Source organism: Erythrolamprus reginae, chromosome 5, assembly GCF_031021105.1.
Source record: "Erythrolamprus reginae isolate rEryReg1 chromosome 5, rEryReg1.hap1, whole genome shotgun sequence".
Classification (NCBI taxonomy): domain Eukaryota; kingdom Metazoa; phylum Chordata; class Lepidosauria; order Squamata; family Dipsadidae; genus Erythrolamprus; species Erythrolamprus reginae.
This window is the reverse complement of record NC_091954.1, coordinates 70844819-70870318: the sequence shown is the minus strand read 5'-3', so window position 1 is coordinate 70870318 and position 25500 is coordinate 70844819. Positions and strand designations below refer to the sequence as shown.

At 36.0% G+C, this 25500-nt stretch overlaps 1 protein-coding gene across 4 annotated transcripts in view; it reads left to right on the top strand.

Annotated features, from left to right (window-relative positions):
* DGKD (diacylglycerol kinase delta) overlaps nt 1–25500 on the top strand; it is a 79832-nt gene that overhangs the window by 34831 nt on the left and 19501 nt on the right. For 3 of the 4 annotated variants that reach the window (XM_070753038.1, XM_070753036.1, XM_070753039.1), the window contains exons 4-17: nt 12983–13087; nt 13326–13458; nt 13868–13974; nt 15009–15134; nt 16475–16577; nt 17182–17344; nt 18038–18146; nt 19700–19839; nt 20109–20193; nt 20810–20904; nt 20993–21092; nt 21195–21468; nt 23017–23178; nt 24771–24899. In XM_070753038.1, the coding sequence (XP_070609139.1) occupies nt 12983–13087; nt 13326–13458; nt 13868–13974; nt 15009–15134; nt 16475–16577; nt 17182–17344; nt 18038–18146; nt 19700–19839; nt 20109–20193; nt 20810–20904; nt 20993–21092; nt 21195–21468; nt 23017–23178; nt 24771–24899 (1831 nt within the window). The remainder of the gene's footprint in view (nt 1–12982; nt 13088–13325; nt 13459–13867; nt 13975–15008; nt 15135–16474; nt 16578–17181; nt 17345–18037; nt 18147–19699; nt 19840–20108; nt 20194–20809; nt 20905–20992; nt 21093–21194; nt 21469–23016; nt 23179–24770; nt 24900–25500) is intronic. The other variant, XM_070753037.1, reaches the window with a different exon arrangement.

Sequence of the window (25500 nt, the reverse complement as noted above, 5' to 3'; positions counted from 1 at the left end):
AAGCACCTCTTGACTCTACCACAGACCGGAAACAACATGTTTTCACAGCAGTGTCTGTGTCCTGAATTTTCTACCAGCAGGAGATTTCTGTCCCTGCTTTTCCTTCAGTATACAGCTATTTCGAATCAGAATTCCCAGAATTTCGTTGAGGGAAGAAATATTCCTGTTAGTTATTGTTCCAAAATTTTAATAACTTGCTTTAAAAGAAAGAAGACACAAACTCAGGGACATGGAGTAGAAAAATATTGATGGTGTTACTGTGACCTTTTTTAAGAAAAGAGAAGTGGAACTACTGAGGACCTCATGCTCTTAATTATTAGAATCCACCAGGAAGCAGATATTTTGGAGTAAGTTGATCAGGTTTCTTTTCTGTTACTTTGTAGAGATAACATTTATGGATTTCACCATGTTATTCTATCCTGTATTGCGGCATGAATGAATGCATTTTAGGACTGAAAGTACATGAGAAAGAATATTGCTTTGTCATATTGTCATATTTTCCAGCACAAAAAGAGATGAAGATGATATCTGAAGTTTGCACTCTTATTATGAAGTAATGCCTAATGAGTTAAAATATTTATTTCTCTAGATATCTTTAAAATAGTTTATTATCAATTAGTGGTACCTTGTAATTAGAGTTCTATCTGTAGAACAGTCAGTCTTTTTTTGCGTTTATGCTGTTATTAACTATAACATTTAAAATAAATTATTTCATTCTGCCTTCTTTAATCTACTAAACAATACATCTGGCACATTCTTACATTAGTGGTAGAGAATGGGTATATTACCTTGAGAGTAAAATACCCATTTTGTTGCTTAATATTGAATTTATTCTTTGAAACAAGAAAAAAACACAATATGCTGAAAGTTCTGGAAATGTGAGTCATGTCACATTTTATTTTATTTTATTTTTAATATTTTATGAATAATATAAAGCAGTAAAGTTCAAATTCTCTACATTTAATCCTGTAAATATAAAACAAGAAACCCAGATTCTAGAAAGTCTATAAAAGTGAGCAAGCACAGCCTTATTTTTAATATAGCTTTGTTATTTTATTTATTGATACTTTCTAATAAGAAACTTTTAATTTTATAAACATTATGGTTCCAATGTATATGATATATAGGTTTTAATATATTTATTATGGAGTCCTTGGTGCTGTCCAAGCTTTGTTGGTGTTCAGAGATCACCAAGGAGAGTACAGTTCAGCCCTGAACTATATACATATTGTTTTCTGTTGGTAATATATTTATCAAAGATATTTATTTCTTGACCATCACTAGCTCAATGTAATATAATTAATTTCATTTGTGATGGGGATTACACACATTTATATAAGCATTTTAGGAGTCAACATTACAAATTTTGTGAATCCCTATGTTATATGCTTCCGTGTTCCTCTTCTAGTTACTGAAAATTATCATTGTCATCATTGTTGTTACATTTTTATTCTGCATTTTATGTATATATAACTCAAGACAATGAACTTAATTAATATTTATGCCTCCTATTTTCCTTACACTATATAATATTACAGTAGGACTTATTCCCTGGTACATCCCAGTAAGATTGCTTCTCAATTGAAAAATATTACTAATAGTAAAGTATTCTCAAACCATAGCTTGTACTAAAAAAAACCTTTGAATTTGTGAACCAATTGATTAGATGTTTGTGTTCCAAGACACAATCATATTTTGAAGCACAAAGGTATGAGGACTATTCATATAAGAAAAGACAAATGATCTGTGAATGAGACAAGCTGTTTTATAGATATGATCAGGTCTGCACATCAAGAGAATGAACAATGGCTTTTGTTGTTAAGGACCTAATCCTAATATTCATGGAATTAGGATACTAATATGTAAATATGAGTTAATGGGAGTCAATAAAATACAATACCTGTTCAGTAGTGCTGTCTAAACAGATCTCAGGTATGCCACCTTTGGTTTTCATTAGAAAATAAATATTTTTGTTTTCAACATATATTTAATTTAATTCTTATATGATTTTATTTATTTATTATTTATTTATTATTTATTTATTAGATTTGTATGCCGCCCCTCTCCATAGATTTGGGGCAGCTAACAACAATAATAAGACAATATAAACAAATCTAAAATTTAAGTTTAAGTTAAATTAAAAGACCCTAATTTAAGAAACCAATCATACATACAGACATACCAAGCATAAATTTTATAAGCCTAGGGGGAAGGGAATATCTCAATTCCCCCATGCCTGACGACAGAGGTGAGGTTTAAGGAGCTTACAAAAGGCAAGGAGGGTGGGAGCAACTCTGATCTCTGGGGGGAGTTGGTTCCAGAGGGTTGGGGCCGCCACAGAGAAGGCTCTTCCTCTGGATCCCACCAGACGGCATTGTTTAGTCAACGGGACCCGGAGGAGGCCAACTCTGTGGGACCTAACTGGTCGCTGGGATTCGTGCGGCAGAAGGCGGTCCTGGAGATATTCTGGTCCGATGCCATGAAGGGCTTTATAGGTCATAACCAACACTTTGAATTGTGACCGGAAACCGATCGGCAACCAATGCAGATACTGTTCTGGTTGTATTGTTACTATTTGTTTATTGCATTTAGTATTTAATTTACATTAAAATATGCTTTTAAAAAGTGAATGGAAATCCAGACCCCTTGTTTACGGATTTATTGATAAATACATATTAACCTGTGGCGATTTCAGTTTCTTTGGATGTAATTAATCTTTGGAGCGAGCCTGCTTATTGCACATTTATTTTTAACGATTGAGGGGGTTTTTTTCTAAAGACTTTTATAATCCTGTTTGATTTTAGATGTCTACATTGTTCAATTTTTCTTTTTATTGCAATTTTTTTAAAAATCCTGGAGATACTTCTTTTTAAAGACTGTTACAATCCTTTTTGATTTTGGACTTCTGCATTGTTCAGTTTTGCCTTTTTACTTGTTATCTGTAATGTACTCAGATGAGTAATGATGAGATAGGAAATATATTGTCAGTTAAACCAGAATTTACAGATTAACATACAGATTAACAGATTAACATTCCTTGGGGAGAAGCAGCCTTGTTTCCATATGTTAAACAGGAGCCCTGAACTCTGTTCTGTTCCTTTGTTCTCTGCATATCTTTGTAATTAGTTTGCAAAGCTGCAAATAGAGCAAGAGTCAGTTTTTATATTTATTACATTTCCTATTTGAGTCACTTGGTTTATCTCTCAGTATTCCTTTTATCCTAGAATATACTATACTTCTTTCAAGGATGTCAGGGTGGTATTTTAACATCTATAACCAGTTTGTGCTTTCTAATTTGTAATCTATAATAATAATGCACATATGATCCACAAAGTCTTTATTGCTGTTGACTTTTTTTTAGTTGCAATGATAGAATATATTTAAGTTTTACAAGATTGGTATATTCTTGTCTACCATATTTTTAGTACTGTAAGATGCACTGGTGTATAAAATACACCAATATTTTTAAGAAGTAAGGAGCAACCTGCAGGCCTCCCAAACCCTCTGTGCGCCCCATCTTTTGCAAAAATGGGTCAATTTTTCACACATTTTTGCAACAAACTGGGTATGCAGAGGTTTTAGGAGGCATGTAGAGTGATAGAAACATAGAACATAGAAGATTGCTGGCAGAAAAAATCTCATGGTCCATCTAGTCTGCCCTTATACTATTTCCTGTATTTTATCTTAGGATGGATATATGTTTATCCCAGGCATGTTTAAATTCAGTTACTGTGGATTTACCAACCACGTCTGGTGGAATTTTGTTCCAAGCATCTACTACTCTCAGTAAAATAATATTTTCTCACGTTGCTTCTGATCCTTCTCCCAACTTACCTCAGATTGTGCCCCCTTGTTCTTGTGTTCACTTTCCTATTAAAAACACTTTCCCCCTGAACCTTATTTAACCCTTTAACATATTTAAATGTTTTGATCATGTCCCCCCTTCCCCTTCTGTCCATACTGTACAGATTGAGTGCATTAAGTCTTTCTTGATAAGTTTTTGTAGCCCGTCTTTGGACCCGTTCAATTTGATCAATCTCTTTTGTAGGTGAGGTCTCCAGAACTGAACACAGTATTCCAAATGTGGTCTCACCATTTCTTGCCCCAAATCTCTCTAAAAATCGCTCTCCCAAAAGTTTCATTTCTTGCCCCAAATCTCTCCAAAAATCGCTCTCCCAAAAGCTTCATTTCTTGCCCCAAATCTCTCCAAAAATCATGGTATCACAATCTCCCTCTTCCTGCTTGTTATACCTCTAGCTATGCAACCAAGCATTCTACTTGCTTTCCCTACTGCCTGACCACACTGTTCGACCATTTTGAGACAGTCAGAAATGACTACCCCTAAATCCTTCTCTTCTGAAGTTTTTGCTAACAATACAGTTCAACTGATCCTGGGACCTGGGGAAAGGCAAAAATGCCCCCATTTTTTTTTTTTGCAAAAAATGGGGCATTTTTTACTTTTTCCATCCCCCAAGAGCACTCTGCAGGCCTCCCAAACCATCTGTACAGCCTGTTTAAAAAAAAAAACTGGGAAATTTTTCACAAAAATGGGATGCTGGGACATACCCTGGGAGGCCAAAAATGGCTTTATTCAGTGTATAAGACCCACCAACATTTCCACCCTCTTTTAGTGGGGGGAATGTGCGTCTTATATTCTGAAAAACAAATAAATAAATAAATCTCATGAGAAGTTGTCTGGATAGTCAATCTAATATCTTTCAGTTATTTTACATTGAATCAGCCAGAATGGACAAAGGCAAAAAATTGCTAAAATTGAAATATCTGCTGGGCATGGGACTTCCATTCTGAAGGCTGTGTTAACTTATATAACAAGTGAATTTGGTGTGCATGTGTAATTTTTAGAAATATTATTCTTAACCCAGGGGGTGTCAAACTCAAGGCCTGGAGGCTGGATCTGGCCTCCAGGTGCTTAGGTTTGGCCCATGCGTCCCCCCGAAAACAGTGAAGGATCGGCCCGCAGTGCCTCTGCCAGCAAAAACAGAGCTTGGGAGGGCCTCCTGCAGTCCCCATGAGCTACAGAGGATTGCAAGAGACCGTCGCGGCCAAAAATGGAGCTTCAGAGCCCGTTTTTACTGGCAGAGCTCTCGGGGCACAACAGGTGGCCCAGACATGAGTGATGTCAAGTTGGCCACCCCCACCCTGGCCACCCCTGGCCCCCAAGATCAAACACAACCTTGACGCAACCCTTAATGAAATTAAGTTTGACATATCCTTGTTCTAACCCATTAAGACATAGGAATCCTTAAGGAAGAAGTGCTGGTTACTCATGTAACTAATTTGAAAGGAATATTCCAGTTCTAAATCCATGAGAAAATGAAACTTAATTGGCTGCATTACTGAAATTTATGAAGAATATGCTTAGGGACTTCTAAATCATATTTTAGTTTTCTGAGGTTTGAGTTAGACAGAAACTATTTCTTTTGCACTTTTCCAATTACTGTATGACTGTATGAATCTTTTATTAGATTTGTTACAACTCTGGTTTGTTTAAAATTGTCTTAGAGCAAGAGAAAGGAATTTGACCCTGAACTAGGAGAGGACTCTTTTCCCAGAGAATGCAGTCTCATGTCAGCAACTTTAGTGCAAAATAAGAAAAGATAAGGCAGAGAGAGGAATACGGAATATAGACTTATCTATGGGTGAGGCTGAATGATAAATATTAACAAGGAAGCAATCAGAAAGTTGTTTCACTTGTTACTGCATAGTCTCACATTTTATTTGAACGAGGTGAGGTACAGAGAGGTTTAAAAAGAGCTAAAGGTAATGTTTTAGAACCCTCATTACTTCCTGTTTAAACAGTTCTTTGTCTTGCTTTTTTTTTCCAAGTCAAGCCAGTTTTACAAGTTTACTTATGTTTTAAGTAATCCTGGGGGGTGGGGGATGAAATACTACGTAAAATAAAATCTGCATTAACATTATTGCTTAACATTATTGTAGATATACATACCCGATAGCAGTTGTAACATTATGATGAGCAATGTAAATTAGATCACATTCTTATCCCTGTGGGCAATGAAGGTGTCTTTGCTTATTAAATAATAGCTTAATTCTTTTGTAAGAAAATTAAGGGCAGTCCAGAATCTATTTGCCAATTTGTAAAGTGCCCCCCGCCCCGGAATATTGATTTGCACTGAACTTCAGTTAGGAGGCAAAGCTTTGTTCTGTAGTGGAATTTGACAAACTGATATCCTAAGCTTCACCATAAAAAGCTAGTATGTCTAAGTTCAGATTTCTGGGAAAAGAAGCTGAGGGACGAGGATAAAAAAATAGGTATGTATTTGTGATGGACAGAGGAGATGGTCAAAAAGAGAGAAAAACAGATGGTTTTTAGCTTATATTATCTAATAAATGTTCTTCAGTTGAAGTTCTCAATATAAAGGAAGTCACCAATTCTAACTTTAAAGGAATAGCTACCACTATGAACTATAAATTAAGATGATGAGTTGTGAAATATGTGGAGAGTTTCAAAAGAATCTAGAGAAGAATAATTAAATACAGTACCATAGTAAGTTGATGTTTCTTGCAAAAGATATTAAATGACTGATAAAAGATACAGCTTGTCAAAATATTAAATTCTGCACTTAAGGCTTATTTCATATATAACTCTGAAAGTATCCAGTATTTTGAATGTTTTAATAGCAGTTGTTTTTCATTTTGATGAAGGTGTTGTAGCAAAATGATTTATAATTGCCTATTCACTTTAATATCTGGATTATAGTATTCTATTTATTGCTAATTTTATATAAAATTGTACACATTTGGGAATTACTTTCTTATATTTTAATATCCATGTACAAATATGTAAATAGCTGTTTATTGGCATACAGTAGTTCCTCGCTATACCGCGCTTCACCTACTGCGGCTTCACTTCATCGCGGGTTTCTGAGGAAGCCGATCGGCAGATTTAAACAGCCCGCCGAACTCGATCGGCAGGTTTCCCCCCCCCCAAAAAAATATATATCTAAAATTGTAAATACTGTATTTAAATACTGTATCTAAAATAAATACTGTGTGGGAAGGGTTTATAAACATTTAAAACAATGAAAACTTACCAAACAATTACAATATAAATACTTAAATAAGTACTATCAGTCGATAAATTCCCCATCACGGATTTCACCTATCGCGGCCAGGTCTGGAACGTAACACCAGCGATAGGTGAGGGACTACTGTATTTTAGAAAATTATATCATAGTAAAAATTGATGTGGTTACAAGTCAGCAACTGTTTAGGCTTCTGCAATAAACTAGAGCTGAAATGATGATGATGATGATGATTGTTATTATTATTATTATTATTAATTAGATTTGTATGCCGCCCCTCTCCAGAGACTCGGAGTGGCTCACAACTCAAAACAGTACAAATCCAACGATTAAAACAATTTAAAACCCTTAATATAAAAAGCAATCATACATCTCATATGATGGCGAACCTATGGCATGCATTCCAGAGGTGGCACACAGAGCCCTCCCTGGGCATAAGTGCTGTCGCCAGCTGCTCTTCTGGGTTCCATCATGCATATGCGCATCAGCCAGTTGCTCTATTCTGGAAGGACCAGCTGGCCACTGCTCATGCGCGTAATGGAAACCCAGAACTCTTCCAGGTTCCAGCGCTCCGGCACATTCGTATGCTCCCGTTTCGGCACTCGGTGCTGAAAAGGTTAACCATCACTGTGCTAGAGAATGTATTTGACAATTGTAATAAAAGCATACATTTTACATTATTTAGATACAGTAAGCTTAAGATCATTCATCTGTATCTGTGAATACCACTTTCTTCAATCATCGCTGCACTTACCTGGCGAATCCTGTACTACTATTTAATTTTTTATATGCCCTGAAGCTCAATTGTGATCCTGTGCCTTCGTTTCTTCCATTCTGTAGCATTCCCCTGAGCTTCAAATGAATCAAGCATATTATCTGAAAAAGAAAGGGAGTAGATTGGAAATTCATTTTTTTACATGCCCAGAGAGCCAGCCAGTTCAATTTTTCATTTATAAAAAGAGAAAAGGAAAGGAAAAATAACTGTGTGGGCTTTTACCTGCATATATGAGCAATTGTGGGAAGTTTAGCAGTTTTTAGTTCTGAAATGTTTATTTTGAGACATGTTTTTTTGTGCTTTGGACAAATTCCTCAAAATGTTTTCATTTTTCCATTGGAGGGCAAAATTAGTTTTGCCTCAGTTTATTTGAATAGTTCATGCTTCTTTTGGGATGTATCTTTTGGGATTTTTCTCCAAATCACAGCTTTTACTCTATTAGTTGATTTTAATTCCATTCCTTATGACCTTTTGGACTCAAATCTGTGTTTTATCACTTAGGTTCTTTTCCTTGGTGGTGAGTTTCTTTGATAGTGACACATATTTGAGCCCCAACAGTTGTCATTTTCTATTTCCTTTTGTGAGACGGATATATCTTTAATGCTACTATATATTTAGTAAAATTGTTAGCTTTATGTTAGAGGCGTCCATCTACCCTTTGGTTTCTACTTTGATGTGTTTATCCCATCAAAATGTTTATTTTATAATTGTGCTAGTGAGAGTTTCTTGATTTTCCTTATGTCCTCACTGATTAAAAAAAGTTAAATGAGACCTGTATAGTAATTGAAGAAACTGTAGGTCTAACTTTGACATAAATAACGTGACTGTTAAACCCAAAATTTATTAGTTAATTTTATTTGCAGGATTGCATTTTATTTTACATCCTAATAGTTTGTTGTTTTAAAAGTTCTGAAGTTCTTGGGAACTCCAAACTGACAAATAAGATACAAAGCTGTGTTCAGGCAGGATGTGAGTAAAGAGGAAACAACTATAGTTATCAGTCTCTTTCACACACTAGTATTGGCTGTTTTCAGAAGCTGTCCACACCAGGATACCTATATTTAGCAGATTCATTTTAACTACCTCAAAGTTTGCGCAAGGTATGTTTCTACATATTTTAAGACAACCTAGATATAGCTAGTATATAGCATTAATTTGCTTTTCTGTCTCTTGATCATTGTGTCATTTGTCTCAATAAAGGGACATTTTATTACATGTTTTACCAAAGTCCCTTTTTTTGGGAGGGGGGACATGTTCAGAGCAGTTGACAAATGTTTGGAAAGCTCTACTGACACCGTGGATTAACATTTCTTTTGACAGAATCAAAATGAGACAATCTTAAATTTATTTGGAAATGAATTTTTAAAAAGAGGTTGTTTTAACAATAATAAAAACAAAATGGGGAACAGAGATTTAGCATTGTGAAATAAGGAAAATTATTTTGCATATTCATTTTGCTCTTCCTTTTTCTTCACCTTTTTTCTTTAAAAGCTTTTGTTTATTTTAATGAGATTAGCAATGATATGAAAACATGGATATTCATTATGAATATATTTATTTAGATTGATCTGAGAGAGAATGATAATATACGTAAAAGTTGTGTTAGATGGTAGTGACTTTCAATCTAAAACAGCCTTTATGTTTTGGCGTAATGCATGTTATCTTCAATAAGCTAATTCAGCATAGAAGCAATGTGATAATTGTTGTATGTTTTGTATTCTTGCATTTTATTCTCTGCTTCATACTGGTTTTTCCACATTAGTAAATACGTTGTGTGTATGATAGTGAAAGACAAATAAGACAATGCGTTTGAATCTCATATGTTTTGGTCATGAATCTGATATGTTTTAATCATTGTATATATGTATGGATAGATGACAATTTTTGTGCATTATGAGCACATAAAGGTTGATCTAGTTACTTATTCATATTCAAATCAGATTATTAATAATCATATTTTTAAAAACTTACACAAAATCTGTCAATAGAAAAATTTAAAATAATTGAAGCAATTTCAAATTCATTCAAATTTTAAAAATTAAATGAATGAACCCATATAAACTGTTCAACACAATTGTAAAATAGGTAGTATTTTTTTAATTTTAGGAAAATCTTCCAAATATTTTTTCTTTTTATCATTATAAAATACTTAGAGAAAACATTTAGTCTATATTCCTCTACAGTAATTTAAAAAAAATATTTTCACTTGGTCTGTGTTTTGTAATTTGATGCCACTCAGATGTCTTGGACTAAAATCTTCATCTTTCCTAGCCAACAAAATAGTAGACTCTTATTATAGAACAGATTGGAATTCAGCTGCCTATATATATAGACTGTTTTTTCTATGTATGCATTCTAGTTTTGGAATTGCTTAATTAGATCAACATTTTTGCAGGATATTTTTGTCTGTATGTTTCCTGTATCTGTATGATGTCTGCTGTAAAGGGGGACTATGTGTTTATTTTTATGTGCTGTCATGGATTCACAGATTGCATTTGAGATTAATCTCATCTGTAACATTTCCTGTCTATAAAGTAACTTTCCAGGAAAATGTGTCCTATATCAGGGGTCCCCAACCTTTTGGACTTCAAAGACCATCAAGGTCATAATTTTAAATCCCGCAGACTACCAAATTCATAATTTTAAATCCCCTGGACCCTAATTCATAATTTTAAGTCCCGCACCACTAATATGATTTTTTAAAAAAAAAGCTAAATACATTTTGTAAAATAATGATCAGATAACTTCCATTTTATTAATATGAAATGTACCTATTTAATATAATAAAATTATAAATGATTATTTCATTATAACAAAATCATAAATGATTATTTAATCATAGAATCTTTAAAGGTTGTTTATATTGTGACAAAATTATTAAAGTTAGTGTAATTATTATAAAATAATTGAAGCTTATTTGATGGTGACTTGCTGATATTGTTGGGAAACTCAGTCCTGTATTCCAGAGCTGTAGCTATAGTCCCTCCCCTTGCCTCTCTTCTCCCTTTTCCTCTTCTCTTCTCTCCTTTCCTTTCCATCTTTCCTCTTCTTTCCATTGTATTCCTTCTTTTCTTCTCTTTTCTTTACTCTTCTTTCCTTTAGCCATGAAAAAGGGGTAAAAGGGGCTGATATATATGCAATGGACAGCAAACTGACTACTTTCCAGCAGTGTTCCCTCTAATTTTTTTGGGGGGTGGGCGGAAAAGTATAGTGTCTGAGCGGCAGTCCTTTCGGAACTGGGCGGCACAGAAATAATAAATGAATGAATGAATGAAACAAACAAACAAACAAACAAACAAACAAACAAACAAATAAAAAACTCACCCTGTTTTGCCTCAGAGAATTTCAAAATAAAATACTGTACTGTGTGTCTATAACAGTGAGCTCATAATAGGGCAACTCTATCAATATCAAAATGCCACTTAAATAGTTGAGCTAGTTTCAAACTAGATTTTGATTTTCTTTCTCTCTTCCTTACTCCCATTCTTTTTCTTTTTCTTCCTCTGTTTTTTCTATCTGTTTCTCTCTCTTCCTCTCTCTCTCCTTCCCTCTCACTCTTTCCCTCTCGGCTTCTGGGCAGGTTTGGAAAACTCTGAGTTGATGATGATTTTTAAGTGAGCGATTGCTCACTGCTCAGCTTAGAGGGAACTATGCTTTCCAGACTGGATGCCATTTACTACTCCAAGTCCCAAGCTTCAGGAGACAAAGGCTCCCTTGTGTCACCGGCTGGCACAAATATACCAAGGTGGAATGCTGATGCTGCACTACAGCAGAGAGCAGCAGCCGGAGTTTACTGTCCACTGCAAACGCTAGCTCAGCCCCCTTCAAACGCCAAACCCGAACTTCCGCGTTCGGCGTTCGGAGGTTGCTGGGAAGCTGCGCGGCTGTTTTAAAAGGTGACAGCCGGGCTGGGGGGCTTCCCAACAACCTCCTGAACCCCGAACCCGGAAGTTCGGCAAAAGTTCAGTGTTCGGAGGCTGCTGGGAAGCCCCGCCGCCCGGCTGTCACCTTTTAAAACAGTCTGGGGGCTTCTCGGCAGCCTCCCGAACGCCGAACCCGGAAGTTTGGGTTTGGCGTTCGGTGTTCGGGAGGTCGCTGAGAAGCCCCCAGGCTGTTTTAAAAGGTGACAGCCGGGCGGCAGCGGGTTTTTTGTGGGTTTTTTTTTTTAGTTGCACGGATTAATTGACTTTTACATTGTTTCCTATGGGAAACAATGTTTCGTCTTACGAACCTTTCGTCTTACGAACCTCCCCCTGGAACCAATTAGGTTCGTAAGACGAGGTATGACTGTACTCTGATTATATGTTACACTGAAACATTTACCCAGAAACACTCTGGACAGTTTATCCTAGAGACATGATGGTGAAACTATGACCACAGGTGGCACATGGAGCTTTATCTGGGGGCCTGCGAGGTGTTGCCCTATGTCAGCTCCAGCGCACATGTGCGCACTGGCCAGCTCATTTTTGGCCTTCCGGAGGGTGGGGCTAGGGAGAGAAACGAACTTCTGTTTGGGCTGTTGGATCCATTTTTTCCATCCACAGGCTCCTAAGGCTTCCCTGAAGCCAGGGGAAGGCAAAACCATCTCTACTCCTTCACCCTCTAGAAGGCTGAAAATCAGCTGGAATCCATTTTTCACCATCCACAGGCTCCGGAGACTTCAGTAAGCCCTGTGCACATGCACGGGGTGGGGTTGTGCACATATGTATGGGGGGGGGCATTGTATTATGGATGTGAGCACACATACGCTATCGCATTCAGCCTTCTAGCCTTCCGAGGTGGATAAAATGAGGACCCAGATTGTGGGGGCAATATGCTGACTCTGTTAAAAAGTACTAACACGTTGTAAGCCGCCCTGAGTCTAAAGAGTCTAAGGAGAAGGGTGGCATAAAAATTGAATAAATAAAAAAATACATACATACATACATACATACATACATACATACACACACACACATGCCCCCTTTTGGTACCCAAGCAAAAGGTTCACCATCACTATCCTAGAGTTTCATAGCATATTTTATCTCTCCAGAATCTGATAGTCTGCCGTTTTGAAAATTGAAACTCTAATAAGGTAAGTGTTTGTTGTTTCCCTTGTCTCCTAGTATTTCTGAGATTTGGACTCAATGTTCTTGCCTTACAGGTTATTACCCCATGTCGAAAACTCATTTTATGTGCTGATAACAGAAAAGAAATGGAAGATTGGATTGCTGCACTAAAAATTGTACAGAATCGTGAACATTTTGAGGTAATGTTAGATAAACATATAGATTTCTTTCTCACATTATCCCCACTGCACTGTTCAGTTTATTTATCTTTTTTTCCTTACTTGAATTATGGCATGGGATTCTGACACCTCAGTTTTTCTGTATTTAATAAACTTTGTATTGATACAAAACCTGATTCATAAAACTAAAATGAATATTTTATTTTCAGTTGCATTTATTTTTAAATCATCTCAGGATTTGTTTTAATTTAATTTGCAGTCTACCCAGTACAGTATGGACCATTTTTCAGGAATGCATAACTGGTATGCTTGTTCGCATGCACGTCCAACATACTGCAATGTGTGTCGAGAGGCATTATCTGGGGTTACATCTCATGGACTCTCCTGTGAAGGTAAATATTTCTGTATAATAACTTCATTGGCATATGAATTGATGGGTTTACAATAACTTATAAAAATCTATTATCCATGAATTAGATAATAGTAAAAAAATAATTTTAATAGAATAAAATAAAGTATTTGATTTCATATCCTGATATTTCCAAAGAAGGTAATAAAACTCATAAAAAATTAAATGTACAAATAGTACAGAGTAAAACCTGCTATAATTTGATCTATATGTGCTTCCACTTTATGAATTCTTGATTCTGCCAGCAAGATACTGGTCCAAAACCAAAAATAAATAAACTAAACCAGACACCAAAAAGAAGGAATGTAAAAGATGGGAAATACAATTTCTCACTGCTTAATTCATTATTTGCTTTTCCCAATACACACACACTTTTTTTTTGTTGCTATTAGTGTGCAAATTTAAGGCTCATAAGAGATGTGCTGTCCGGGCAACTAACAACTGCAAATGGACAACGCTGGCATCCATTGGGAAGGATATCATTGAAGAGGAAGATGGGGTATGTAAAATAAAAAAAATTGAAGGGTGGTTTTTACCAAGGATATTGAAAGCACACTGAATAGGGATCTTCCCTGCTAAGACAGTCTAAAGGTTTCACTGAGGAATATTTTTAACTTTCTGGAGCGCAGGAGTATTTATTTTTTTCTAACATTTCCATGATGCCCCTACTTCAGATTAGTTCAGAAACTATTGTATACTGCTTTAAAAATGACAACTACTCTTTAAATTAGAAATTTTGGTAATCTTAAAATGATGGAAATATATCAATCCAATAATCAAAGTAATGCCAAATAGACATTTGAAGAATATCTTCCCTGGCTCTTTCCAAGTCTTTTGGAATTCAATAAGCCTTGAAGAAGAAGTGATATCGTTTTTCATTAATCTGTAGCTAAATAATAAATCCTAGATAATCTGAGCAGTAGTGAGACTGAAAAAAGATATTTTATGTTCTTTGAGCCCCGTGGTAGATGTATAAGATGTGGTATAGAAGTGCTTCTCTATCTGATCTGCTGTAAAAAAAAAAAGAGCTTCAAGTAAAATCTCCTCCTACTTCCTACCTTCTTTAAATCCTTGCAGAAAATACAACTTGCCTTATTTGTTTAATCTGATTTAAAGAGTTTGAGAAAGAGAGAAAGAGAGATACTTCTGTACGTTTTACTAATATTTGAATATGTTAAGAAGCAAGGGAAGAATTTCTCATTTTGTCTAAATAGCAGCATAAGAGAAATTTCAGAAAAATAAGTATAGTTTACTATCTAGTTTTCATGGGAACCCACAAGATGAACTGGTAAGCAGATTTGTAAAAATCTGCCCGGATATACGCACTCTATCCTACAATCTTGATATAATCCACCAGAGCTATTTTAGGCATTTAAGAAGGCAGATCTGTATTCCAAATTACATGAATATATTCTATTATTGAAAGTGTTATACAATAAGGGATTTGTGTTTTCAGCATATGAAGAAATATCTGTTTATATTGAAATGGCTCTTAAACCTGTCTTGTTAAAAAAATAAATTCTGGTTGAATAGATTTCAATGCCACATCAGTGGCTGGAAGGAAACCTACCTGTGAGTGCCAAATGTACAGTGTGTGATAAAACATGTGGCAGTGTCCTACGCTTGCAAGACTGGCGTTGTCTTTGGTGCAAAGCCATGGTAAGTAATTATGGTGCATTGTTAAGCAATTCAGCTCTCCTTTGATATAGGTTGCAGGTGTATTTTCATAAATTGAGGAAGTATTTCAGTATTTTTCTTTTTTGCCAAATACCATTCTTCTAAGTACAGTGGTACCTCGAGATACGAGTTTAATTCGTTCCGGACCTGGGCTCTTAAGTCGAGCAGCTCTTATCTCGAACGACTTTTCCCCATAGGAATTAATGTAAATAATTTTAATTGGTTCCAGCCCTCAAAAAACTCACAAAGTTAGTCTAAATTATGCAGAAAGACATGTTTTTAATGAAGAAATGTACATGTACATATAAATGAATAATGAAGTTTCTTTCACTTAACTTGTAAACTTTCTTAAACTTTTAAATTTACATATGTTCAACTTCTCTGCCACCCAATCCTGTAGGACAGAGGTCCCCAACCCTTTTTGCACCAGGGACCGGCTTTAAGCGATCAAGAGAGGAATGGGTGAATGAATGGATGGAGGGTGGGAAGGAAGGAAGGAAAGAGGGAAGGGACAGGAACAGAGGAAGGAAGCAAGGAAACTTATGAAAGGGGAGAGTAAGAGAGGAATGAGTGAAGGGAGGGAGGGAGGGAAGAAGGTGGGAAGGAGAAAGAAAAGAAGAAATAGAGGAAGGGAAGGTAAAAGAGAGAAAGAAAAAGAGCAAGAAAGAAAGCTGCAAGCACCCCCCCCGAGCCCCCCAGGCCGGCTGCAACCTTTTAAAACACGCGCGCCGCTTCGCAGCTGTCTCCTGAAGCCGAACGCGGAAGTTAGCGTTTGGCTTCAGGAGACAGCTCCTTGGCGCTTGTATCTCGAATTTGGGCTTGTAAGTAGAACAAAAATATCTCTCCCCTCCCAGCTCTTATCTCGAGTTGCTCTTAAGTAGAGCAGCTCTTATGTCGGGGTTCCACTGTAGTTATGAGAAAATATCATTCATAATAAAATGTGGAACAATTATGACCAGGACTGTCAAGCTACAATTAGCACCAATTTTTTTCTTAGGTTGAATAAAGTAAATGGTTGGCTTATTGAAAAAATCCCATTTGAAAAAGTTATAAATATTCTTGAATCCTTTCAAATTTGGAATTTGAAACTTAACTATGGCCTTGTCTTAATAGGCTGTTTGTGTTTTGACAAAGCATGCCTCAATCATGAAGTACACTAATACAGGTCAATATATCACTATATCTTTAATGCAAATCTTAAGCATAATAAATTTCTGGATATTTTATGTTTGTATTATTGTGTGGGGAAAATATTAGAAAAGCAAATGAAAAGTCAGAACTAGGCATTACAAAATTTAGTGTGTATGATTATATTGCTACAGGTACATACCTCATGCAGAGACCTATTACCAACAAAATGTCCCCTTGGCCTTTGTAAAGTTTCTGTCATCCCTCCCACAGCTCTCAACAGCATTGATTCTGATGGTAAGTTGCTACTACTTGTCAGTATTGTTACAGGAGAAGTACAAAAGCAGGAATTTAGAAGTATTCTCTGATGATTGAACATATTTATTGCTTATGGTATACTGAGCTAACTTTAGGTGAAAGAACTGGAATACCTGATGATGGGAAGGAAGAAATAGAAAATTCTGTCTATATGGACCCTTAAAACAGATTTGCACTGTAACATTTTATTGCAAATCTGAAATGCATTTTATATATGTCTCTTTCAAATTAATTACTTGAAATTATATAATTGCAATACTCGCACTGTCCACTGTTGACCTCACCCTATTCCTAAGAGGTCAGTAAGGGGGCATGCAGAAACACACCAGCGTGCCTACCATCCCTGTCCAATTGTTCCTTCTTATCAGTACCTATCTTATGTATATAAACAATGTTATATCTATATATGTTACAAATACGTACTTCACAAAATAAATAAATAGATAAATAAAATAAAAATAATTTTTAAAAGTCAGTCTGTTTTATCTTTTAGGTGAGGCCATAATGGTAAAACAAGAGTTATAATAAAACTTCTGTAAATGTTCAATGATTATCCTTCCTCAATCATTGTTTTTTCTTCCAGGTTTTTGGAAAGCCACTTGCCCCCCTTCTTGTACAAGCCCTTTGTTGGTCTTTGTCAACTCAAAAAGTGGAGACAACCAGGGTGTAAAGTTCCTACGAAGATTCAAACAGCTGTTAAATCCTGCGCAAGTCTTTGATCTTATGAATGGAGGACCTCATCTTGGGTAGGCAAATTGCATTCTGTTTTTGAAAATTAATCATTTTTGATCTGGAGATGTGTTACAGACCAAAGTTTTTCAGCAGTGAAGGAGCAGAAAAAATATTAGGACTATTGAGTAACGGCACATAGTTCAGAAGAGATAGGAAAAAGCGATTGCTGGGAAATTGAACCAATTGAATTGGTAGGTGAGAACAGAGAATAAATGGGTACTGGCTAAGAGTGTATATTGAGGATTGGGAAGAGACAGTGAAAGAGAAGAGAGGGTATGTGCAACAGCATTGCTCTATTCTATTAAAGCAACCTTCCAGGTTTTTTATTGGCTAAAACCTGGTACTTCTGCCAAATCCCAATCTTTCTAAAATGGTTTGACTGAACTTCTGGAATGCAATGTGTGTGTTTGACTCAAAACAAAACTTTTTGTTTTGCTCACATTTATATTGAACTTACTTTTATATATCAAAATTTGTTCGTAGTGAAATATTGCTTTCCCATTATTATGTAGGTTATTTTGGTGAGTATATTTTATCAATAGACATGGACAATATTAAACATAAATATAGTCTTCTCAGAACTATTGTCATTTCCTTATATTTAATTGTTTTAATTGATATTTAATTGTTTTTTTGAATAAGAATTATTTTATATTTATGAAGATATTTTAGATAATTTCAAATTATTTCCCCCCCCCCCTGTTCAGTTTACGTTTATTTCAGAAATTCGACACTTTCCGAATTCTGGTGTGTGGTGGGGATGGAAGCGTTGGATGGGTTCTCTCTGAAATTGATAGCCTCAGTCTCCATAAACAGGTGCCTTTCTAATCCCAGACTGTTTATCCCTATGGAAAACGAATAAATCCCCCTAGAGGAAAAACATTTATGCCAAAATGTTATGAAAAATAAAAATGAAGTGTTGAAAGTTTATATGGAAAATATGGGGGGTTTTCATTTTAATGTGAATTGCGGGAATTTGTTCATTAATTTATGTGGGATATGATAAAATCATAAACCTTTGAAAATCCAAAGGTACTCTCCTGTATAACTAGCAATTTATACAGAGTTGTTCACCATAAGAAACCTTTTAGATCATTGCAATTCCCAACCCTTAACGCTTAAACACTTTCATGATAAAATTGGTAAGCCCCATGTTGTTAATTAAATGTGCTTAAACAATCTGGCAAATGGAGTTCTGTCCTGACATATTTGAAAAGATTCCTGGACTGCTATTTCATTTGCTTTAAAATGGCTATTTTCTTTGAATATACTGCTAATTAAGCACAAATATTTATTGTGTCAAAATAGCAGCAGCATCACAGCAGTAAAACGGACATGTTAAATTTTGTCCAGAGATTAAACACACTGTTAATAATATATTTAATTAAAATTACTTAACCATCCACCCCTACAGTATTAAGAAATGGCAACCTTGTTTTTGTTGTTGCCAGGCCTGTCAAAAAAGGAAAACAAAAAGTTTAGATACTTAGAAAAGTTTTAAAATAAAAGGAGAACTTTTAAAATGACTTTTAAAATAAAAGTTAACATATTTTTCGGAGTATGAGACACACATTTTCCCCTTCCTAAAAGAGAGTGGAAATGTTGGTGTGTCTTACACACCGAATACACACCATTTTTTGGTCTCCCAAACCACATCCCCATGCAAAAATGGATGTGCAGAGGGTTTGGGAGGTCTGTAAAAGGACTGGGGGGAGGCAAAAACTTCCCCCATTTTGCAAAAAATGGCACAGGGTTTGGGAGGTCTGCAGTGTGCTCCTGAGGGTGGGGGGAAGTGTCCCTATTCTTTAAAAAAACATTCAAAAAACGGTCTGTTTTTTACAAAACTGATGTGTGCAGAGGGCTTTGGAGGTCTCCAGAGGACTCGGAGGGGCTGGAGAAGGGCCAATTTTTTTTTTCTTAGTTACCTCTTTGAAATCTTAGTGCGTCTTGAACACCGGTAGGACTTATAGTTTGAAAAATATGGTATATAATCATTCATGCAATCCCAAAATTAAGGTGAGGATTGAAGAGATGATGAAAAATAAGCCCTTTTGAACAAATCTGTTAAAAGAATGATGCAGGAAAAAATAGTTCAATAAATACTGTATCTGTAAAGAGAGTGCATAAATTAGATATTCACTGAGGAAACTCCAGTTGGCAAAGAATAAAAGGGAGAACATTTAAAATGTGGATCTAGTATGAATGGCACATTAACCTTTTTATCAAATACTGTAGATCATTTTATTTCATGCATTTTTATGCATTAGTGAAATTAGAAAGAATTTCTTCAGTTTGCTTCTCTTTGTGATTGTTTTCAATGAAAATCTTTTGGTTATGCTATGTTTTTCTTTTTCCTTTCCTATATGTAGTGTCAGTTGGGTGTCTTGCCTTTAGGTACCGGCAATGACCTTGCACGTGTGCTAGGCTGGGGATCTGCTTGTGATGATGATACTCAACTTCCTCAAATATTGGAAAAGCTGGAAAGGGCCAGTACCAAAATGCTTGATAGGTAAAGAACATTGTATATTGCCATTCACTATCTGAACTTAACACCAAAAAAGATCAGCCATTTTTGAAGACTTAAGTAAGAGCATCATTTTACATAAGGCCTATAATGCATGTATATTTATGTATGTTATCTATATGTAGGTAAACATATATACGTACTGATCCTGAATTCACACATTTTTGATCAAAATCAGCTATATTTGCTACTCAATTTTAATAGTAAACAGAATCTGATTTGTGGTAATTTGGTTAATAAATCTTTTTTACTAGATGGAGCATTATGGTTTATGAAACAAAACTCCCTCGTCAAACATCGGCTACTACAGTTCTTGAAGATTTCAGTGAAAGTTCTGAGGTAGGTAATTATTAAACAGGAGAAAGTGTAAAGGAAGAAAACTGAGGTAATAAAATAAAGCCAAAATTCATATGAGCTTTAAAATACAAAATCTTTAGACCATTAAAGAGGGATATGGTGCTTTATGTAGATGAAAAGTATTCACAGAGGTTCAAACAAAAACCACTGAACAGAGATTTGAAGTTTAAAATAGGAAAAGGTAAAGTTAGGTAAAGGTAAAGTTAGATATAAAACAGGGGTGCCTGCAGGCCAGATGTGTCACATACTGACCATCCCAGCCCCATTTTAGCAAAGGGGGGGTCGTGATATGTCACGTGACGACAGTGTGACGTTGTGAATTTGACACCCCTAATCTAAAGGTTCGCATGTTCCCCATTCTTGTTTTACTGCAGTCATTTCCCTTGTCTGAATATGCTGTCGCTTTTATTTTATCTGTAACCTGCCCCCAAAAGAAAAGATGCTTTTCTATCACATTATGTTATCTTGTATAATGTTCTCCATAGAATAAATTGAAATCATGACTCCATGTTTATTGAGCATGTACAAATTAGTTCTAATTTTTGTGATTTGCATTATTGGCCGAAATAATTCAGTTTTCTCTGTCTATTTTCATAAGGTACAGCAGATACTTTTCTATGAAGACTCTGTGGCTGCTCATTTATCCAAAATTTTGACATCTGACCAACACTCAGTAGTCATCTCATCAGCCAAGTAAGTACTAAGAAGAATCTTATCTAATAGAAACTAGATGTTGTGAATGAGAACTGATTATTACTGTATATTTTTCTGCCTTCTTTAGGGTGCTCTGCGAGACTGTGAAAGATTTTGTAGCTCGAGTAGGGAAAGCATATGAAAGAGCACCAGAAAGTTCGGAAGAGTCAGATGTGATGGCTAGAAAGGTATTTGGGGAAAAAATAAGTTTCTTTCTCTCATACACACACAGACCCATGCTATACAATCATTGTACACTGTACTGTACACCTTTTTCTTTGTACTTGTAGTGCTCTGTTTTGAAAGAGAAACTGGACTTACTTTTGAAGACGCTGAATGAAGAATCTCAAGCTTCATCATCTTTGCCAAACCCACCTCCCACCATTGCAGAAGAAACAGAAGATGGTGATGGATCTGGCATTGTTTGTGATACTTCTACTGAACTTTCAACAGGGTCATCCTGTATTGCTCGTACTCAAATATTTAGGCCACGTGAACAGCTAATGTTGAGAGCCAACAGTCTAAAAAAAGCCATTCGTCAAATTATTGAGCATGCAGAAAAAGGTAATTCAGCCACTGCCTGAAAGAACTATCTCTATTATCTTTCTATAGACTTGAAATTTAAGGGCTGTATTCTTAAAATAGAAGTGCTGTGTTTTTAAAATTATTTTATACTAAAGCAACTTATTAACTATAAATCTAATGCCATATTGTCCAAAGTAGACCAAAGCTTCATACTGTTATATTCATATATACCAATTTTTGAAGACTTCCTACATGTACTATGCATGTACTCAAGCCCATTTCCAATGTTCATTTTTAATCACTTTCCTTCCTCCATTCTATTAGGTATGCCAGAGGTTTCCTTCATTTGTTTGCATTTTCAAAATGATTTTGAAAACTGCTCTTAAGTGACCTCTTGTGGCTGGATGTTCTATCACATGATTGTTTAAAACAACTTTCAACAATGGGGCCTCATACATTCTATGTACAGTACAGGAAATTATACAGTGGTACCTCATCTTACGAACGCCTCTTCTAACGAACTTTTCAAGATACGAACCCGGTGTTTAAGATTTTTTTGCCTCTTCTTCCGAACTATTTTCACCTTACGAACCCAAGCAGCTGCTGCTGGGATGAAGGGGTTTCTTTTTCCCCCTTTTTTGAAGAAAGAAAAGGGAGGGGCGGCTTGGAGGAGGAAAGATTTTGCAGAGAACAACGTGCTTGCAAAGGCACTGAAATGGTGTCTTTTGAAGAAAGAAAAGGGAGGGGCGGCTTGGAGGAGGAAAGATTTTGCAGAGAACAACATGCTTGCAAAGGCACTGAAATGGTGTCTTTTGAAGAAAGAAAAGGGAGGGGAGCCCCCCTTGCCTTTCTTCCTTCCCACTCACCCTTTAGCCTAGCCTTGCTTCTTCCAACCGCCCCCTTTAGCTGCTCCTCCCTGCCCTCTGTTCGCCTCCCTTCTAAAGTTTGGGATTTTCCTGAAGGATTTGCATGCATTATTTGCTTTTACATTGATTCCTATGGGAAACATTGTTTCACCTTACGAACTTTTCACCTTACGAACCTCCTCCTGGAACCAATTAAGTTCGTATGATAAGGTACCACTGTATTCCAGATTGAAATAATATCTTTAATCTCTGCTATACTGAAAGCAAACACCCCTCTACATATTTATAAAATATAAAATATTATATTTTCCCCTTCCATCACTAAAAGGCTACTTCTAGTGCCACTGCTATGTCCTATTATCTCCTCTCTTTCTTGAGGGAACTACCTTCCCAACTGATGTAGATATTTTGTATAGAATAGGGTTGAAATATTTCAGCCTTACTTATAGTTGTTGCTGCTGGTAATATGTCCAAATCCACCATACTATAACTTTCACAAAAAGATTACACTGCATTGCATATTTACAAAAAAATAATAACCTGATCTTCTTTTTAGGGAATATTGTTAAAAGCAAGTGATAAAAGCAAGTTAATTAAATTTGAGCATTCTTCCATCCAATAAAGCTAACTTGAATTACTATCTTGATAAAAATTTCGCTTGGCTAGTTCCATCAGTACATCATGAGCAAAGAAACCTGACTGTTTCTGTTTTACTTTGCAGCTGTTGATGAACAGAATGCTCAAACCCAAGAGCAGACGAGCTTTCTTCTGGGCTTTTCCACCCCTGAAGAAGGAAAGGATCTAAGGAATGAGAACAAAATCAATTTACAGTCTTTACACATTAGCAACTATGGATTCCCAAAAGGGAGAAGCCATCGGAAAGGTAAACCTCTTCTGTAGACTAGGTTATGTATCTCCAGTTTCTTTACAGGTAACTTTCCAGAACCTACTTGGCATTTTTCAAAAGTTTTTCCCCCAAGTGCTCTATGATCTCTGTTGGATAGTCAACTAAATGATTATATAAGTTTAACTCTTAACAGTTTTTTTTTTGTTTTAATAGAACAAAAAAGCTACAGAAAAGGGAACTCTTCTAAAGGAATGGAGATTAGATCTTCAGGATCTGAGCTCTGTTTCTGCAGACTGCCAGAGGAGTTCTCCTTCCCTCAGATAGTCACTCTTGAAGGGTTTCCTGGAGCTGGAGATGTGATTTCAGCTCCATACATAGCTAAAATTCCCTACCAGGAAGGACTCACAATTCTACAGTAGGCAGCAGCAGCTTGCAAGCTTCCCTGTTGACTTCCTAATTAATTATGTGGGGAAGCTAGCAGAGAATATTGCAAATGGCAATCACATGATCACAGGTCACTTGGAAACATAAGCATAAACAGATTACCAATCTGTCAGAACGCAAAAGTGACTGCTGGGATGTAGTGCTGCAACATTTTTCAATGGCCAAGGATACTTTACAGGGCATGAAAGCCAGTGGTGAGTTTCAGTTTTTGGGGGGAGGGCTGCTGGTTCTGTGGGCGTGGTTTGCTTGGTGGGCATGGCTTAGTGGTGGTGCTTGGATGTCACGTGACTGAGAGGAGACCAGCCAGTCCCTCCTGTTTTCCTCAGAGGCGTGGTGTCTGCCTCCAAGTCCCAACTACTTTTGCTCTCGGCTTCTCGGTGCTTTTAAAGTCAATCTCGAAGAGCTGAAAGACGTTTTCTTGGATATTGCCAACCTCTTTGTTAGGAGAAGTGTAGGCTAGCCTCTGAATATACGAGAAGTCTTGGGCAAAGCTCTTCCAAAGTTCATCCAAGTGTGGCCCTCATAATTTCACGTGTTGTTAAACAAATGGTTTTAAATCAAGAGGTACCCAATGTTAAAGCATTTTGTTCTGTTCTACTTAAGTCAAATTTAAGTATACTTCTCCTTCAGTTGCAATATTTAATTCTTTCTGGTTAGCTCTAGTGTTCAACCTTCACATTACCATCTTAAGAGCCCTTGTGGTGCAGTAGTTACAATGCAGTATTGCAGGCTAATTCTGCTGACTGCCAACTGCTTGAGTTCAGCAGTTTGATTCTCACCAGGTCAAAGTTGACTCAGTCTTCTATCCTTCCAAGGTCGTAAAGTGTGGACCCAGATAGTTGGGGGCAATATGCTGACTCTAAACTGCTTAGAGATTACTATAAAGCACTTTGAAGTGGTATATAAATCTAAGTGTTATTACTATTGCAGGTCTTTTTAAAGAATTTAAAATGATAGCATAGGAAGGATTATTATCATTGATTTCAAAATCTTATTTCAAACCCTTTTGGATTTTTTGGAACTCTCCAAAATCAAAGTTCTAATTATCTTTTTGCTGTTTACTTAAAAAGAAAAAAATATCTGGTGAGGATTCATAGTGAACTAGTCTCTCAAGGAGCAGGGACAGCACTGCAGCAGAGATTGATAGTATGCTGTAGTTTCTAAAGTTTTTTTCTGTTTTTCAGTAATCAAGTCTCCTTGTGAAAGACTGATAAATAAAGGAAGTATATCGGTAGGAAGCTCTGCCTCTCTTCCTCCACAAGCAGGAAACCGGGACAGCTTGCCAATGTTGAATGCAAAGATCATCTACCCCCGTAAGTTCAATAGCACTCTTTCCATCTAATCAAAATAGGATTGCATGATTATATGAATGAATATTTTTCCACTGTATTTCACATTGTTTCAGACAATCAGTGGTGATCACATAAATCAAATAACCTTAATCACCTTAGTTCCAGAAAATGAATCAGCCATTATAGTTGTTTTGCATGTTAAAAAATCATCCTTGTTAAATACAGGTACAATTAATACCATATTGTGCTATATTTTAAATTAGGACAGTTTTCAAATGGTGAAACAAACTTTGCTTTCAAATATATATGGAAATCATTCACAGCTTTCCATTGGATGATACAGGGAAAATACAGGAAAAAGTGTTGTAATCTCTTTATATGTATTGAAAATGTGATTGAATCTCTTTCTGTGTAGGACTAGTACTAAACTTACTTTTTAAAAAAATTAAAAAATCAAGTTCTGTTTCTTACCTTTCAAGAATAGTAGAAGCGTGAGATGATGTTTCATACTTAGAAGTAATAGCTTGTTGATTTTGCAGCTAAACATAATTTGTAAATCTGCTTTGTTCTGTTACACTTTTTAACTTGTATAGTGTTTCCTGTAACTTCTGCATTCTATTGG